At 45.4% G+C, this 20,050-nt stretch overlaps 1 protein-coding gene across 16 annotated transcripts in view; it reads left to right on the top strand.

Annotated features, from left to right (window-relative positions):
• The window catches only part of LOC120063958 (calpastatin-like), a 72,689-nt gene that overhangs the window by 4,151 nt on the left and 48,488 nt on the right, over positions 1 to 20,050 (top strand). For 11 of the 16 annotated variants that reach the window (XM_039014271.1, XM_039014305.1, XM_039014324.1 and 8 more), the window contains exon 1: positions 18,660 to 18,810. The exons of 2 other annotated variants lie outside the window; for them this stretch is intronic. In XM_039014271.1, the coding sequence (XP_038870199.1) occupies positions 18,739 to 18,810 (72 nt within the window). In that variant the 5' untranslated portion in view covers positions 18,660 to 18,738. Of the gene's footprint in view, positions 1 to 18,658; positions 18,811 to 20,050 lie in introns of those variants that run through there. 3 more of the 16 variants (XM_039014381.1, XM_039014388.1, XM_039014292.1) reach the window with 2 other exon arrangements.

Raw genomic sequence — 20,050 nt, forward strand, 5'->3', positions numbered from 1 at the left:
TGCGTGGACAAGACAAGTCTGGAATGTGTGTTTGTGTGCCTCAGTGCCTGTCTATACACAGAGTGTACAAAACATTGGGAGATGTTCTTTCCATGACATAGACTGACCAGGTTAATCTAGGTGAAAGCTATGATCCCATATTGATGTTACTTGTTAAATCCACTTCAATCAGTGTAGATGAAGAGGAGGAGGCAAGTTAAAGAATATTTTTTAAGCCTTGAGACATGGATTGTGAATGTGTGCCGTTCAGAGGGGGAATGTGCAAGACAAAATATTTAAGTGCCTTTGAACGGGGTATGGTAGTAGGTGCCTGGCGCACCAGTTTGAGGCTCAAGAACTGCAACGTTTTTCAGGCTCAACAGTTTCCTGTGTGTATCAAGAATCAAGAATCCACCATCCAAAGGACATCCAGCCAACTTGACACAAATGTGGGAACGATTGGCGTGAGCATGGGCCAGCATCCCTGTGGAAAGCGTTCGACACCTTGTAGAGACCATGCCCTGACGAATTTAGGCTGTTCTGATGGCAAAGGGAGGTGCAACTCAATATTAGGAAGGTGTTCCTAATGTCTTGTACACTCAATGTATATATGTAGGCTATGTGTGTGTGTACACATGTGCTTTTTCAACTGTGAAAAAGTCAGCCAGGTCGAAGTTCGTCCAGGTCCCCAGGATGTTGGGAGATGCCTTCAAAACCCGGCACTAGGGGCAACGGTGAGCGCTATTACCATCAAGTATCCTTGTGGCTTGCTAGGATGTTGGGGATGGGGATGGCGGCTGGGTGTAAGCAGCAAGCTCTGACTTTGAGGTTTTCAATCCAAATATGTATATAAACCCTGGAATGATGATGCTATCCATTGGCCAATGAGGCTTTAAAGCCACCGGACAGCCATATTGAAAGAGAAGTCCTACATAGGAATTAATGGAATTCTACAGTATTTAAATGAAATGTTTAAGTATATTTTAGTGTAGTGGGAACAGCGACATTAGAACTTTCAAAAAGCTCACATAATATAATTTAAAAAATTTGAATGAAGGTGTCTGTAATAGAATAAAGGTGGCAAAAACTAATGTTGACATTAATAAATGCATTTCTATAGCTTCCAAAATATTTTTTTTACAACGGTGGGGGAGTGCCAAGATGGAGGCGCGGTGGTTTCAAAACAGCTCCCCCTGTCAGTCATCTAGTATATATAAATCATTGGTTCACTCCCAGTGCCAGGAACTTTTAGTTATACTTTTTTAAAAGGTGAACTGCTCTCACCGATTCTGCATGGGTTTTTCCGGTGCTCGTTAAGAAATGCGGTGGCCATTACTGAAGCCCAAACAAGAGTTGTCTTAGGGGTGTGGTTTAATGTGGGTGTTTCTTGGGTGTGTCTTCGCCATTCAATCACAACAAACAAACAAGGGCAGTAGTGAGTAAATTAGTGACAGCGAGGTAAGCTAAGCTAGCTTTGCTATGGAGAGAAGTTTTGAAGTTGAGGACTTCTCTTGACTGACTCGCCATCTCAAGATGATCTGCTAATTCAGTTCTATGTGTAGGCTAAACCCCAGTAGTGGAAAAAGTACGCAATTGTCATACGCAAAATGACTCAAGTGAAAGTCTACTTTAGTAAAAGTCAAAAAGTATTTGGTTTTAATTATACTTAAGTATCAAAGGTAAGTGTAATTGCTAAAATATACTTAAGTATCAAAAGTAAAAGTACAAATCAATTCAAATTGCTGATATTAAGTTAACCAGAGGCATAATTTTCTTGTTTTTTAAATTTACTGATAGCCAGGGGTACACTCCAACACTCAAACAAAGCATTTGTGTTTAGTGAGTCCACAAGATCAGAGGCAGTAGAGATGACCAGGGATGTTCTCTTGGTAATTGTGTGAATTTGACCCTTTTCCTGTCCTGCTAAGCATTCAAAATGTAACGAGAACTTTTGGGTGTCAGGGAAAATGTATGGAGTAAAAAGTAAATGATTATCTTTAGGAATGTAGTGAAGTAAAAGTAAATATTGCCAAAAATATATATAGTAAAGTACAGATACCCCCAAAAATTACTTAAGTAGTACTTTTAGGTATTTTTACTTAAGTACTTTACACCACTGCTAAAGCCTGCGCTGACCTTATGTTTAGCCAACCTGACAGCAGCTAGCTAGTTAGCATAGCTTGGTGATAGCTAGCTACAGCAGGCTAGCCTATCTAGCTAGCTGATATTTCTCTGGCGAATCACAGTTATGCCAAGATAGGAAGAAGTACCAGTATCTGGAATGTATTTCATGAAACACTCGTTCTACAACACCTTGCTACAAAAGTAGCTTGCGGCTTTAAGTTTTTATCAGGTCATGTAAATACACGTTACCGTGAAACCGATATCATCAACTGTGAGTTGAATGCCCAGTCTTCAGTGAGCTCAGCTGTCAACACAATATTCTATAACTGGCTAGTCTCGTCTCCTTATGTCCGCTGATAGATATTTCCCGCAGGAAATCCCGTGGGTGTTTGTGTTACAAAGACAAAAACAATTCTGCAGTAAATTAGCTATCATATTGATTTGCTTATTAAGACAGTATGCCTACTCTAGCAAATGAAAATAAGTTGTGTGTAGAGTACAACCACAGATAGAACAAAGAGCATACAAATATTTGGTACAACTTCCGCTGTCCCAGAACTAACATGGCATTCTATTCTATTCTAAGGATTTGGCTGTCTCACCACACACTAACATGCACAGCTCTCTGGGTGAGGTTCTGCATTCAAGTCTCCAGTGGGTGATGAAGTCCCTTCCATCTATGTAATGTATTACAGGTTGTGGACAGGTGCAGTCAGGTGGTGGCTGGAGGGTTGGAGGGCATGATACTCCATCCTGGATATGACAACGTTTGCCTCAACCCATGGGTCCATTAGGCAGAGTTCAATAATTACAGGCAGATGTGAGTTGCAGGAAGATGTCACTTTTCTCATACCACTCTGTAGCTACTGAACAAGCTTCCTCCAGGAGGAAGCTTTGAATTTGTCAGTAGCCTACAGAGTAATATGAGAAGAGTGCAATTGCTGAACTTATTTACAATGCCTTCAGTAAGTGTTCATACCCCTTTACGTATTCTACATTTTGTTGTGTTATAGCTTGAATTCAAAATAGATTAAATATTAAAAATTCTCACCCATTTACACACAATACCCCATAATGACAAAGTTTATGTTTTTTTGTTGTTGAAATACAGTAGTATCTAATGTACATAATTATTCACACCCCTGAGTCAATTCATGTTAGAATCACCTTTAGCAGTGATTTGGGCATTATGACGCAATACGTTTCATTGTAAACATAAATAATGGGCGCAGGAAGAATAGAGGATTCCCCTTTATTGCATTTTAACCACCAGCCAATGTGATCACAATACACCAGAGAAGCTCTCGCCATTCAAACTTCCCCGTGTGAACGCTGTAGCTTATTTTATATCCAGCAAGCAAGGCGCTTCTTTCCTTGAATATATATATATATATTTTTTTAATTGCTCAAAATATGTGACCAGACTACAGTGCCTTCAGAAAGTATTCATACCCCTTGAGTTGTTCCACATTTTGTTGTTAAAGCTACACACAATACCCCATAATGACAAAGAAATACTTTTTTGTGAATATATATTTATATATTTTAAATACAGAAATATCTAATGCACATACCGTAAGTATTCACACACCCGAGTCAATACATGCTAGAATCACCATTGGCAGTGATTACAGCTGTGAGTCTTTCTGGATAAGTCTCTTAAGAGCTTTGCACACCTGGATTGTACAATATTTGCACATTATTCTTTAAAAAAATCATCAACCTCTGCAAGTTGGGTGTTGGTCATCACTAGACAGCCATTTTCAAGTCTTGCCATAGATTTTCAAGCCGATTTCAGTCAAAGCTGTAACTAGGCTACTCAGGAACATTCAATGTTGTTTTTGGTAAGCAACTCCAGTGTATATTTGGCCTTGTGTTTTAGGTTAGTGTCCTGCTGAAAGGTGAATTTGTCTCCCAGTCTCTGTCCATCAGACTGAACCAGGTGTTTGACTGTGCTTAGCTCTATTCCTTTTATTTTTACCCTAAAAAAACCTCCACAGTCCCTGTCAATGATAAACATACCCATTACATGCAGCCACCACCATGCTTGAAAACATGAAGAGTTGTACTCAGTAATGTGTTTGTTATGTTGGATTCGCCCCCAAAATAACGCTTTGTATTCAGGACATTAAGTACATTTTTTTGCCACATTTGTTTTTGCAGTTTTACTTTAGTGCTTTATTGCAAACAGGATGCATGTTTTGGAATGTTTTTATTCTGTACAGGCTTCCTTCTTTTCACGCTGTCATTTAGGTTAGTACTGTGGATTAACACCAATGTTGTTGATCCATCCTCAGTTTTCTTCTATCACAGCCATTAAACTCTGTAACTATTTTAAAGTCACCATTGGCCTCATGGTGAAATCCCTGAGCAATTTCCTTCCTCTCCATGTACTGAGTTAGGAAGGATGCCTGTATCTTTGTAGTGACTGGGTGTATTGATGCACTATCCAAAGTCTAATTAGTAACTTCACCATTCTCAAATGTACTTTTTCTACCAATAGGTGCCCTTCTTCACAAGGCATTGGAAAACCTCCCTGGTCTTTGTGGTTGATTCTGTCTTTGAAATTCACTGTTCGACTGAGGGACCTTACTGATAATTGTACGTGTGTGGTACAGAGATGAGGTAGTCATTAAAAGATCCCTCCATACCCAAAATCCCTCAACCATTCAATTCAACAATAACAAAAGACAGTGAAAAGTAACAGATGTGTGTTCTATAATTTTTATGCTGAGTGCAAGATCTCTGCCAGTTCATACATCTGTATCAACCTGTCTTTTAGTCAGGGGACTCCATGACAAACCATCTCTCTTGTCCTCCATCTGTAGAAAAACAAGGTAGAGTTGATACACACGGCACTGATTACATCAATGGTTGTTAGGTGAATTCCAGGACAGACAAGTGATAGTATTTTGACCTATGACCAGATCAAATGTGACCAACCTGAAGTAGGACTGGTGCCTGGTCACATAATGCCTCAGCCTTCTGCTCCTGACAGAAACAAGCATCTCTCTGGTAAGAAGAAGGGCGGGGGTGTATGATTTATGATTAACGAGACGTGGTGTGATCATAACAACATACAGGAACTCAAGTCCTTTTGTTCACCTGACTTAGAATTCCTCACAATCAAATGCCGACCGCATTATCTACCAAGAGAATTCTCTTCGATCATAATCACAGTCGTGTATATTCCCCCCCAAGCAGACACATTGACGGCCCTGAAAGAACTTCATTCAACTCTATGTAAACTGGAAACCACATATCCCGAGGCTGCATTTACTGTAGCTGGGGATTTTAACAAGGCTAATCTGAAAACAAGGCTCCCTAAATTCTATTAGCATATCGATTGCGCAATCCGGGCTGGCAAAACCCTGGATCATTGTTATTCTAACTTCCGTGACGCATATAAGGCCTTCCCCTGCCCGCCTTTTGGAAAAGCTGACCACGACTCCATTTTGTTGCTCCCAGCCTATAGACAGAAACTAAAACTGGAAGCACCCGCCCTCAGGTCTGTTCAACGCTGGTCCGACTAATCGGATTCCACGCTTCAAGATTGCTTCGATCACGTGGACTGGAATATGTTCCGCATAACGTCAAACAACAACATTGATGAATACGCTGATTCGGTGAGCGAGTTATTTGGCAAGTGCATCGGTGATGTTGTACCCACAGCGTCTATTAAAACATTCCCCAACCAGAAACCATGGATTGATGGCAGCATTCACGCAAAACTGAAAGCGCGAACCACTGCTTTTAATCAGGGCAAGGTGACCGGAAACATGACCGAATACAAACAGTGTAGCTATTCCCTCCGCAAGGCAATCAAACAAGCTAAGCGTCAGTATAGAGACAAAGTGGAATCGCAATTCAACGGCTCAGACTTGAGAGGTATGTGGCAGGGTCTACAGTCAATCACGGACTACAAAAGAAAAACCAGTCCCGTCGCGGACCAGGATGTCTTGCTCCCAGACAGAGTAAACAACTTCTTTGCTCGCTTTGAGGACAATACAGTGCCACTGACACGGCCCGCTACCAAAACCTGCGGGCTCTCCTTCACTGCAGCCAACATGAGTAAAACATTTAAACGTGTTAACCCTCGCAAGGCTGCAGGCCCAGACGGCATCCCCGGCCGCGTCCTCAGAGCATGCGCAGACCAGCTGGCTGGTGTGTTTATGGACATATTCAATCAATCCTTATCCCAGTCTGCTGTTCCCACATGCTTCAAGAGGGCCACCATTGTTCCTGTTCCCAAGAAAGCTAAGGTAACTGAGCTAAATGACTACCGCCCCGTAGCACTCACTTCCGTCATCATGAAGTGCTTTGAGAGACTAGTCAAGGACCATATCACCTCCACCCTACCTGACACCCTAGACACACTCCAATTTGCCCTACTGCCCCAATAGGTCCACAGACGATGCAATCGCAATCACACTGCACACTGCCCTAACCCATCTGGACAAGAGGAATACCTATGTAAGAATGCTGTTCATCGATTACAGCTCAGCATTTAATACCATAGTACCCTCCAAACTCGTCATTAAGCTCGAGACCCTGGGTCTTGACCCCGCCCTGTGCAACTGGGTCCTGCACTTCCTGACAGGCCGCCCCCAGGTGGTGAGGGTAGGTAACAACATCTCCATCCCGCTGATCCCCAACACTGGGGCCCCGCAGGGGTGCGTTCTCAGCCCTCTCCTGTACTCCCTGTTCACCCACGACTGCGTGGCCATGCACGCCTCCAACTCAATCATCAAGTTTGCAGACGACACTACAGTGGTAGGCTTGATTACCAACAACGACGAGACGGCCTACAGGGAGGAGGTGAGGGCCCTCGGAGTGTGGTGTCAGGAAAATAACCTCACACTCAATGTCAACAAAACAAAGGAGATGATCGTGGACTTCAGGAAACAGCAGAGGGAGCAGCCCCCTATCCACATTGACGGGACAGTAGTGGAGAGGGTGGAAAGTTTTAAGTTCCTCGGCGTACACATCACGGACAAACTGAAATGGTCCACCCACATAGACAGCGTGGTGAAGAAGGCGCAGCAGCGCCTCTCAACCTCAGGAGGCTGAAGAAATTCGGCTTGTCACCAAAACACTCACAAACCTTTACAGATGCACAATCGAGAGCATCCTGTCGGGCTGTATCACCGCTTGGTACGGCAACTGCTCCGCCCAGAACCGTAAGGCTCCCCAGAGGGTAGTGAGGTCTGCACAACGCATCACCGGGTGCAAACTACCTGCCCTCCAGGACACCTACACCACCCGATGTCACAGGAAGGCCAAAAAGATAATCAAGGACAACAACCAGCCAGAGCCACTGCCTGTTCACCCCGCTATCATCCTGAAGGCGAGGTCAGTACAGGTGCATCAAAGCGGGGACCGAGAGAAGCTGTTTTTCAGTCTATCTCAAGGCCATCAGACTGTTAAACAGCCATCACTAACATTGAGTGGCTGCTGCCAACATACTGACTCAACTCTAGCCACTTTAATAATGGAAAAATGGATGTAATAAATGTATCACTAGCCACTTTAAACAATGCCACTTTATATAATGTTTACATACCCTACATTACTCATCTCATATGTATATACTGTACTCTATACCATCTACTGTATCTTGCCTATGCCATTCGGCCATCACTCATTAATATATTGTTATGTACATATTCTTATTCATTCCTTTACACTTGTGTGTATAAGGTAATGGTTGTGAAATTGTTAGGTTAGATTACTTGTTGGATATTACTGCATGGTCGGAACTAGAAGCACAAGCATTTCGCTACACTCGCATTAACATCTGCTAACCATGTGTATGTGACAAATAAAATTTGATTTGATATGGTAGGGGGGTTCCCACAACACTGCTGAACAACAAATCCACCAGGTTTGTAAGTAGCCTGTGAATGAAATAAAATAAACATACAGTATAGCGAGAAAAATACATTTTCTCTAGTGTGGAAGTAATCATACTGTAACGACCCTGGGTTTATAAGCGCGGATATTGACTCTGCCGCTGGAACATGCTTTTGGGGCACAGTCGATAGCGCGCTGGACTTCGGGCAAGAAGGTTGAGGGTTCGAGGCCTGCTCCCTGCCTGTTTCATTACAATGGTGTCAGAAGTGATCAGACCTTGCATCCACGACAGTGCGTGTGCTTGGCCAGTGAGCTCGTTCCTGTAAGACGTAGAGTCGCAAGCTAGAGCGAGGACGCGCTCTTTGAAAGGAGGGAGTAGTGTAACGACCCTGGGTTTATAAGCGCGGAAATTGACTCTGCCGCTTGAGCATGCTTTTGGGGCACAGTCGATAGCGCGCTGGACTTCGGGCTAGAAGGTCGAGGGTTCGAGACCTGCTCCCTGCCTGTTTCATTACAATACTAATAGAGTGACTGTATGTACAGAATAGATTCAGGCCAGTGACGCTGACGTTCAAAACAACTGGGAACTTGGAAAAAACTAGCTCCGAATGGAAAAAATCTTTTGAACAGTCATCCAACTCGGAAATCCAAGTTGGAAACTCGGCATCTTTCTAGAGCTCCGACCTTCCGACCTGAAGATCACTGATATCATGATTCCAGTGTTTAATTGCTATATTGTAATTACTTTGCCACAATGGCCTATTTATTGCCTTACCTCTCTTATCCTACCACATTTGCACATGCTGTATATAGATTTTTCTACTGTATTATTGATTGTATGTTTGTTTATTCCATGTGTAACTCTGTGTTGTATGTGTCGAACTGCTTTGCTTTATCTTGGCCAGGTCGCAGTTGCAAATGAGAACTTGTTCTCAACTAGTCTACCTGGTTAAATAAAGGTGAAATAAAAAACAAGGCAGCTGGGGGCGCGGACCACACCTTGTTGTCTCTGGGCAATAATTGGCATCATTGGCAAAGGTGGGCATGTAAGTAATTCATACCCGACCCATCCATACCCGTAGACACACTTACTTCCAAATCTCATTTTGGACGAGACTTTATGACAAAAATTATCCTATTTGCACTTTGTAGTCAATTTTGACTCTAGAATGAATGTTTCTGAATCATATCAATGCTACATATGCCGTGTATAACCAGAGAAGTTGGTTCTAGGAGGCAGTTTCCCTTTAACCCTACCCCAAACCTTAACCCTAATCTGAACCATTCGGAATTAATTCCTAAACTTAACCGTCGAGCTGTTTCTGTTTTAACCCTACCCCAAACCTTAACCCTAATCTGAACCATTCGGAATTAATTCCTAAACTTAACCGTCGAGCTGTTTCTGTTTTAACCCTACCCCAAACCTTAACCCTAATCTGAACCATTCGGAATTAATTCCTAAACTTAACCGTCGAGCTGTTTCTGTTTTAACCCTACCCCAAACCTTAACCCTAATCTGAACCATTCGGAATTAATTCCTAAACTTAACCGTCGAGCTGTTTCTGTTTTAACCCTACCCCAAACCTTAACCCTAACCTGAACCATTCGGAATTAATTCCTAAACTTAACCGTCGAGCTGTTTCTGTTTTAACCCTACCCCAAACCTTAACCCTAATCTGAACCATTCGGAATTAATCAAAATGTAATTTTACATTTATCCTCCTGGCCAATGTCGAATACTGAAGTCAAACTGTGAGATCTTGTTGGGAAAAGTACAGTAAGCACTGAGTAGTGAGGCCACATTTCAATGCAACTGGTGGCAGAAGTGGGATCTGCCATAGCAACAGATGCCTCAAGGTTCCCACCTACTGGTAGGGAGGAACATCTTCACAACACAGAAGTTACATTATTGACCAACCACTAAGTTCTAAAATGGTCACTGGGATTTACATGTCTGAAATTGACTTTAAGATGGTCTAACCCATTTTTCCCATGTAGTTATAAGATTATGTCTGATCAGTGTTTGATACAACACTGACATATATTGCATTTTTTTATCCATCTGTCTTTCTCATCTAAGGTGTCCTGGCCTACCTCTATGTGTTTACATATCTATTGCTTGAGCTATGCACTGAAGCTATGTGTCACTGCTTGGTTGGTTCAATATCATATTGCAAGTACCAATAAAGTTTTCACAATCTCAGTCATGTGGTCATACCCTTTTTCTTACTCAGTGTCATAAGGTATATGGTGCAATGGGAGTGGTGTGAGGGTGCCTGTACGCCATGGTCTCACATGGTCAGTATTAGAACTGCCCCTAGTAGTTCTAATACTGGGCCTACCCCTAGTAGTTCTAATACTGGGACCACCCCTAGTAGTCTAATACTGGGACCACCCCTAGTAGTTCTAATACTGAGACTACCCCTAGTAGTCTAATACTGGGACCACCCCTAGTAGTCTAATACTGGGACCACCCCTAGTAGTTCTAATACTGAGACTACCCCTAGTATCTCTAATACTGGGACTACCCCTAGTAGTTCTAATACTGGGACTACCCCTAGTAGTTCTAATACTGGGACTACCCCTAGTAGTCTAATACTGGGACCACCCCTAGTAGTCTAATACTGGGACCACCCCTAGTAGTTCTAATACTGGGACTACCCCTAGTAGTTCTAATACTGGGACTACCCCTAGTAGTCTAATACTGGGACCACCCCTAGTAGTTCTAATACTGGGACTACCCCTAGTAGTTCTAATACTGGGACTACCCCTAGTAGTTCTAATACTGGGACCACCCCTAGTAGTTCTAATACTGGGACTACCCCTAGTAGTTCTAATACTGGGACTACCCCTAGTAGTTCTAGTACTGGGACCACCCCTAGTAGTTCTAATACTGGGGGGACCAAGGACACAGTTCAACCCTTTGGCCATAGACTGATTTGTCACAATGACTCACTCAAGACTGCATTGTCATCCCACCCCGCCCAAGGATTACCTCAAGGGACACAGAGAGGTCATGGATTAGGTATATTTCTGTGCAATACAACAGTCAGGGTATTGTTCTTTGACTTATACTCTAAAGTTTTTAGCGTGAGGGAAAGATACTGATGCCTGCACATGCAACACCTGCATGCAAGGAAGGAGAACATTTACATGTGTTACTAACTTGTTTGCATTCCCTTTATCTACAGTCCACTCAAAAGCACATGGTAGATTTGTAAGGTCCAAAAGTTAGCTATCTTAAACAATGCTAATCATTGCTGGACCATGGACCAACATCATGTTGCTGACCTACAAACTATTGGAGTTTTGTGAGTAGGTGTCACATCGACAACTCACATCAGAGTAAAGTTGTTTGTTCGAGACAAATGAGTAAATTTTTTAATTTGTTAATTTAACCTTTTATTTAACTAGACAAGTCGGTTAAGCACATTGTTATTTACAATGACGGCCTACACCGGACACATCTGGACGACGCTGGGCCAATTGTGCGCCGCCCTGTGGGACTCCCAATCACGGCCAGTTGTGATACAGCCTGGATGTATCACAAGGCATTCCTCCAGTCCTCACAAAGCAATTTGTCACAGATCTTTGCACACCTAAGAACTAGTAATAGCTTATATTGCAATTTCTCACTGGCTAAGTGCATTATTCCTTTTGATTCTCCCCGATTTCATTGCTAGTCTTCCAACACTGGAATGCTAGCCTCTTCCAGTAGCCGATAACAACTGGTGGTTACGGTAACACAGTCAAGAAAGGTTGAGGTTGAACTTGGCCACACTTGGCAGTGAAAATTGATAGAAAGAGAACTCCTGCCCCTCCCTCCTCCTCCACATAAGGAGCTTGTCATGTTGCTTGCACAACTTATCTCTTATTGCTCAGTGATTGTGTGAGTTGTACTCCATGTGGAAGAGGGTGTGTGCTTTTCCTCTGTGGTTAAGAGTGTGCGCTGTATATTGTAGATTTATACACTGAGTACACCAAACATTAGGAACACCTTCCTAATATTGAGTTGAACCCCCACTTTTGCCTTCAGAACAGACTCAATTCATCGGAGCATGGACTCTTCAAGGTGTTGAAAGCATTCCACAGGGATGCTGGCCTATGTTGACTCCAATGCTTCCCACAGTTGTGTTGGCTGGATGTCCTTTGGGTGGTGCACATTTGTGTGTTGGGATGTGTTCATGTATGTATATTTGTGTCTGATTTATTGGGGTGTGTGTGTGTGTGTGTGTGTGTGTGTGTGTGTGTGTGTGTGTGTGTGTGTGTGTGTGTGTGTGTGTGTGTGTGTGTGTGTGTGTGGTCATAATTGTGTGGGTCCGTGTCCACTTCCCTGAGAAGCGACTCAGATGTGGCCTCTTGTCAGGTGGTGTTACTCCACTATCAATGACCTTCCCTTTATAGCCCAGGGCGCTAGGCTGTACCGACTGCAGACCTGGGTTCAAATACTATTTGCCATCTTTCAAATACTTAGAGCATTTTCTTAAGGTTACGGGTCGAGAGCCAGACCCGGTCCCCCGGTGCGAACACCGGGGCCTCACTGCGGTGGCGGTCTGCGTTCTCTTTTTGGCGGAGCACGGCCCGTTGAAGGTGAACACGGACAGCTTCCCATGTCTCCTCAGCGCGCCTGAACCAGTCGTCCATCGCAGGAGCCTCGGTCTGACTCTGATGCCAAGGTGCCAGAACCGGCTGGTACCCCAGTACGCAATGGAAGGGAGAGAGGTTAGTGGAGGAGCGGCAAAGCGAGTTCTGTGCCATCTCGGCCCAGGGCACGAACGCCGCCCACTCCCCCGGCCGGTCCTGGCAATAGGACCGCAGAAACCTGCCCACATCCTGGTTTACTCTCTCCACCTGCCCATTACTCTCGGGGTGAAAGCCTGAAGTAAGGCGGATCGAGACCCCCAGATGTTCTATGAACGCCTTCCAGACCCTAGATGTGAATTGGGGACCTCGATCAAACACTATATCCTCAGGCAACCCTTAGTGCCTGGAAGACGTGCGTAAACAAGGCCTCCACAGTCTGTAGGGCCGTAGGGAGACCAGGCAGAGGAAGGAGACGACAGCACTTTGAGAACCGATCCACAACTTCCAGGATCGCGGTTTTACCCTGTGAAGGGGGAGATCGGTTAGAAAATCCACCGACAGGTGCGACCAAGGCCGTTGTGGAACGGGTAAGGGGTGTAGTTTCCCTCTGGGCAGGTGCCTAGGAGCCTTACACTGGGCGCACACCGAGCAGGAGGAAACATAAACCCTCACGTCTTTAGCCAAGGAAGGCCACCAGTACCTCCCGCTCAAACAGCGCACTGTCTGACCGATCCCAGGATGACCAGAGGAGGGTGACGTGTGGGCCCAATAGATCAACCGGTCACGAACAGCAGACGGGACGTACAGACGCCCAGCGGGACACTGGACGGGAGCGGGCTATGCACATAACGCCTTCTCAATGTCCGCGTCCAGCTCCCACACTACCGGCGCCACCAGGCAGGAGGCGGGGAGTATGGGAGTGGGATCCATGGGCCGCTCCTCTGTGTCATACAGCCTGGACAATGCGTCTGCTTTCACGTTCTGGGAGCCTGGTCTGTAGGAAAGGGTAAACAGAAAACGGGTGAAAAACATGGTCCACCTTACCTGGCGAGGGTTCAATCTCCTCGCTGCCCGGATGTACTCCAGATTACGGTGGTCAGTCCAGATGAGGAAAGGGTGTTTAGCCCCCTCAAGCCAATGTCTCCATGCCTTCAAAGCCTTGATGACAGCCAACAGCTCCCGGTCCCCCACATCATAGTTTCGCTCCGCCGGGCTGAGATTCTTTGAGAAGAAGGCACAGGGGCGGAGCTTCGGTGGCGTACCCGAGCACTGAGAGAGCACAGCTCCTATCCCAGCCTCGGAAACGTCCACCTCCACTATGAACGCCAAAGAGGGATCCGGATGGGCCAGCACGGGAGCCGAGGTAAACAGAGCCCTCAGGTGACCAAAAGCCCTGTCCGCCTCAGCCGACCACTGCAAACGCACCGGGCCCCCCTTCAGCAGTGAGGTAATGGGAGCCGCTACCTGACCAAAACCCCGGATAAACCTCTGGTAGTAGTTGGCAAACCCTAAGACCCGCTGCACCTCCTTTACCGTGGTGGGAGTCGGCCAATTACGCACGGCTGAAATGCGGTCACTCTCCGTCTCCACCCCTGAGGTGGAAATGCGGTACCCTAGGAAGGAGACGGACTGCTGGAAGAACAGGCACTTCTCAGCCTTGACGTACAGGTCATGCTCCAACAGGCGACCAAGCACCCTGCGCACCAGGGACACATGCTCGGCGCATGTAGCGGAGTATATCAGAATGTCATCAATATACACCACTACACCCTGCCTGTGCAGGTCCCTGAAAATCTCATCTACAAAGGCCTGGAAGACTGATGGCGCATTCATCAACCCGTACAGCATGACGAGGTACTCATAGTGCCCTGAGGTGGTACTGAAAGCCGCCTTCCACTCGTCTCCCTCCCGGATACGCACCAGGTTGTAAGCGCTCCTGAGATCTAGTTTGGTGAAGAAGCGCGCCCCATGCATTGACTCAATCGCTGTGGCTATGAGCGGTAGCGGGTAACTATACCTCACAGTGATCTGGTACAGACCCCGATAGTCAATACACGGGCGCAGACCTCCCTGCTTCTTCTTCACAAAAAAGAAACTCGTGGAGGCGGGTGAAGTGGATGACCGAATGTATCCCTGACGCAGGAATTCTGAGACATATGTTTCCATAGCCTCCGTCTCCGCCTGTGAGAGGGGATACACGTGACTCCTGGGAAGTGCAGCATCTACCAGGAGATTTATCGCACAATTGCCCCGTCGATGGGGTGGTAATTGAGTCGCCTTCTTTTTGGAGAAGGCGAAAGCCAAATCGGCATATTCAGGGGAAATGCGCACGGTGGAGACCTGGTCTGGACTCTCCACCGTAGTAGCACCAACGGAAATCCCTAAACACCTCCCCGAGCACTCTCGTGACGACCCCGTGAGAGTGGCCTCTGTGGCCAAGAAACTAACCAGGGTAGGCCTAGCACCACGGGAAACGCAGGAGAGTCAATAAGGAAGAGACTAATTCTCTCCTTGTGACCCCCCCTGCATCACCATGCCCAGAGGAGCGGTGGCCTCCCTGATCAACCCTGACCCTAATGGTCGACTATCTGAGGCGTGAACGGGGAAAGGCACAGCCACGGGAACAATGGGGATCCCTAAACTATGGGCGAACACCTGAATCGACGAGCGCCTAATCGAGCGCCTAATGCTGGGAATGCGGGGAAAACTCCGAAAAAGTGACATACACGAACATATGTGCGACAGAAGGCTCTGGGTGAGAATGGTGCCGGCTCACCTGGGGTGACGCCAGAGCACCCTGCCTGCTGCCTCGATACCCAGAGGAGCCAACCCGGCACTGACCAGCAGTGTGACCTCTGCGGCCACAGATGGTGCACAAGCTGGAACCCCTTCCGGTCTCCCTGCGCACCGCCCCTCCCAGCTCCATGGGTATCAGAGAGGGGGTGTGGGGGGATGGAACCAACAGACCCCGATCTGAACGTCCGCGGGCAGCCAGCAGGTTATCCAGCTGGATGGACAGGTCCACCAGCTGGTCGAACGTGAGGGTGGTGTCTCTGCAGGCCAACTCCCGACGGACGTCCTCGTGCAGACTGCAGCGATAATGGTCGATCAGGGCCCTGTCGTTCCATCTTGCGCCGGCAGCCAGGGTCCGAAACTTCAGGGCGAACTCCTGGGCGCTCCTCGTCCCCTGCCTCAGATGGAATAGGTGTTCAACTCCTCAAACTGGTCCAACGCCGCATCTCCCTCTCTCCACACGGTGTTGGCCCACTCCAGGGCTTTCCCGGTGAGGCACGAGACGAGGGCGGACACCCTCTCACGGCCTGAAGGAGCCGGGTGGGCGGTTGCCAGGTATAAGTCCAGCTGCAAGAGGAACCCCTGGCAGTTCGCAGCATTCCCATTGTATTCCTGGGGAAGGGAGAGACAAATCCCACTGGGACCAGGAGAAGGAGGGGCGCATATTGGAGAACCTGGTGGTGCTGGTGGAGACGCTGGGAGAACTTCCTGTCTCTCCCAGCGGTACATTGTCTGGACAACGTGGTCCATGGTGGTGCCAAGATGGTGGAGCATTGCTGCGTGCTCCCGGACGCGCTCCTCCACCCCTATACCCGGGGTACCTGCTCCTGCTGACTCCATATGTTTGGTCCGGTATTCTGTAAGGGGTGCGTACTGTGAAACTGTGTTTCCAACGGCGCAGTTTAATAATAAAAACCCACCGAAAACCCAAACAATCAATAAATGTGTACAAAACCCGACGCACACCTGTAACGATTGTCGTCAGGAGAAGGAGAGGAGGACCAAAGTGCAGCGTGGTACGTATCCATAATACTTTTAATCAAAAATGAATACACGAACAAAAACAACAAAACGACCAACGAACAGTTCTGACAGGTGCAACAAACACTAACCAGAAAATAGCCACCCACAAACAAAAGTGGGGAAACAGGCTACCTAAGTATGGCTCTCAATCAGAGACAACGATAGACAGCTGCCTCTGATTGAGAACCATACCAGGCCAAACACATAGAAATAGAAAACCTAGACCTACAACATAGAATACCCACCCACATCAAACCCTGACCAAACTAAAAATAGAAACATACAAAGCAATCTACGGTCAGGGCGTGACAACACCAGACATAACGTGCACAAGCACTTACAATAAACAATACCGGACAAGGACATGGGGGGGAACAGAGGGTTAAATACACAACATGTAATTGATGGAATTGAAACCAGGTGTGTGGGAAGACAAGACAAAACAAAAGGAAAATGAAAGGTGGATCGGCGATGGCTAGAAGACCGGTGACGTCGACCGCCGAACGTCGCCCGAACAAGGAGAGGGACCGACTTCAGAGGAAGTCGTGACAGAGACAAATAATCATGTTCATTTGTGGCAAAACGTCCTATATCCACCCCAAACAGAACCCCAGTAGAAAACGTCTCCCAATTGGGTTTTTAAACAGTTACATGTAATAAAGTATCGATATTAAAATAATCAATTTGTTTTAACTATATTGTGCAAATAGCCTATCACAAAGCCGATTTATTGTATCCTGAGGGTGAACAGTGTAGCCTATACAATGCGTGTTTTCTTTTTGGACATGTAAGAAACTTTTGGAAAAATGTTATAGGGGTTTTACAGTTTTTTTCGTTAGTATAAATCAAGGGAAGCTTTTTTTTTATTAAGGAATAATAAGGACATTGGAAGTCTGTCGCAATTAATTTGCCAGTCAAGGATGGATTGATTCTTATTATCGGAGTGATACAGCTCGCTGTTTGCAGCCTCCGTATGTTTGCAGGGTTTCCCATCGCTGGATCTTGACTCTCTCCTTTTCATGAGCTTTAGAAAGTTTCCTCTTTCAGCCAACAGGAACAGATATCACAGGCTCCAAACTGTCGAAGGAATCCATAATAATCAAAAGGTCCACGACACTCTAGAGCTCAAAGCTAACATAATGCTAGGTGGCCAGCGTGACAGCTGTCTATCACCGCATCTGGCTGACTAAGCCAAAGGTTAACCTAAATTAATAGTTCCTAAGTCTGGAAAAAATATTTAGACAAACCTAACTTAAAAGTGAACAGACAAATATAATGGAAATTATTCGCTAAATGACTCTTTTTTTGGCGGCAGAGGCAAAAACCATATGTAACTTTCCATGCATCTGGACAGTGGATATAGCAAGAGACATATATTTAGAGAGTTGGGCCAACTTCTATGTTTTTTTATGTTCTAATTCTACACATTCAGTAAAATATATATATTTTTAAATATTCTCAGACGTTGAATATGACCGCTGTCAGTAAACGTCGGCAAGAAAACGTCATTCAATTGTTGCCAGCAGCACAGTTACAGTCACCAACGCTCTAGATAACATGAAAACAGTCTATCCATCTTTGCTGGGGCGAGGAAAAAGTGCTTGACTGCCGTTGTGAGGTCAGAACGCTCGGATCAACCATACTCGTTGGCGGGAGTGTCCAGTGAACGCTCCGAGAATGAAACGCTTTGAATTTATGAACGGACTATCTGATCACACTCTGAATTTACTAACACCCAGAGTGCACTCTGAGCGCACACTGGCACTACGGAGTGAAATGACGAACACACCGTGTGTTAATGTGAGCTAACATGGCTGTCATAGAATGTTGTAGTGTCATGTAAATGCATCATAATGCAGAAACCTCAATGTCCCAACTTTCTCAACATATGGCTCTGAAAATAGCATATTGTGGTATGAAACACATTCTAAAGTACATCTAAAGTAAATGTTTTAAAAGTTTAAGAAAAGCCATAATACATACAAACACATAGAAAGGGACCCATGACCATTAATTTCAGATGAATTAATACAAATGTGAAAAATGTAAGTTTATTGCGTTTTGGAATCAAACCTTTCAATTATTTCAAATCGTATTGGCCTTAATATAGTTTTTCCTTTCGGCCTGCCCTTTCCCTCAAACCCTGTTCCTTGCCCTTCCCTTTAACCCTGCCCCTGCTGTGCTCCCTTCCCTCCTCCCCCTTTCTCCCTGTTCCTTCCCCTTCCCCTTAACCCTGCCCCTGCTGTGCTCCCTTCACTCCCCCTTTCTTCCTGTTCCCGCCCCTTCCCTGTGTGCAACTGGGGAACATGCTGCAGTTCACAGAATAGGAACAGAGTCAAACACATACACTCACACACACATTCACAACAGATTGAGGTGAAAATGGGCCAGTTACTAAGCTGGATCCGAGCTCCTCGGGACAATCAGGCCTTACAGGATGTGGCCGTGGAACAGGTGAGCTTTTATAATGTAACTCTGCTCACAGGTTAGAGAGAAGTGTGTGTGTCTGTTTGAGTCTTAGAGTTGTGTGTTGTCCACATGAAGGAAAGTTTGTGTCAGTGAGAAAGTGTGCGGCTGTGTGTCTGTATTTGTGAATCAGAGCTCTTTAATGTGTGTGTGTATTGTGTTGTATGTTTAGTGTAGGGCTTATAAGGGAATGCAAGTCAGGAGGAAAAGTTTTGCTGGCATTAATCCAAGTCAGACGTTGTTCTCTGGTCGAGGAGGGAGGAGGAGTGGTGGAATGTGAGAGCTGCTCGGTCAACGTCTGGGAACAGAAATACAGCACATTCTGTATTATATTGAACCAAGACCTGTATAATAAATATATAGATATATTTTAAAATACCCCCAGCAATCTTATAGCATGTAAAATAGATCATGAGATTAAAAACAAATACATTAATATTACATAGTAAATCTACTGAACAATACATCATATAGCCTCATAAATAGTGAAAAAGTATTGATACACATTCATGGATGTAAAGGCCCGTTGGTTAGGAGTTCAGAAATGTCTGCTGCTAGTGTCCAGAGTAGACACATTGGCCCTATAGATCCTGGCCGTGGAGACCTCCATAGACTGGTTGGCAAGACCTGTATAATGTTGAACCAAGACCTGTATTATATTGAACCAAGACTTGTATTATATTGAACCAAGACCTGTATAATATTGAACCAAGACAAAGATGAAAGCTGTGTGTTGCCTCCAGGTGTGTGAGAGTGTCTGTGTCTCAAGCATTGAAAGTCATGGTAGTCTGTCCACATCTGGGAACAGAAGTACAGTCCAGTCTGTACTGTAATAATACAGAGGATATTAAACCAAGGCAAAGAGAAGGGCTGTGCTCTTCACATGGCCCAACAAAGTGTGTTGCTTCCAGTTGTGTCAGTGTGTCTGTAGTTTATTCATTTGCATGGTGTTTGTGTGTGTGTGTGTGTTGGTTAGTTAGTTAGAGTATTATACAATAAACCAATCAAATATATGTATCAAACTCTTTATATCAGCAGTAATCACAAGGTGTGACTGGCCTACCAAGATAAACTTCCAAAATAACTAATTCAAGGTAAAAGGAATTGGTGCACTCAACAAAAAAAGGCAGAGATTAATTTCTTATTGCTCACTTTAATCCATTGTACAGGATGCGAACAGGTGACTAGCGTTCAACGTCAAGCTGACGTCTTCCTCAGAGTGACGTCA

This window comes from Salvelinus namaycush, chromosome 2, assembly GCF_016432855.1.
Source record: "Salvelinus namaycush isolate Seneca chromosome 2, SaNama_1.0, whole genome shotgun sequence".
In the NCBI taxonomy this organism is placed as follows: domain Eukaryota; kingdom Metazoa; phylum Chordata; class Actinopteri; order Salmoniformes; family Salmonidae; genus Salvelinus; species Salvelinus namaycush.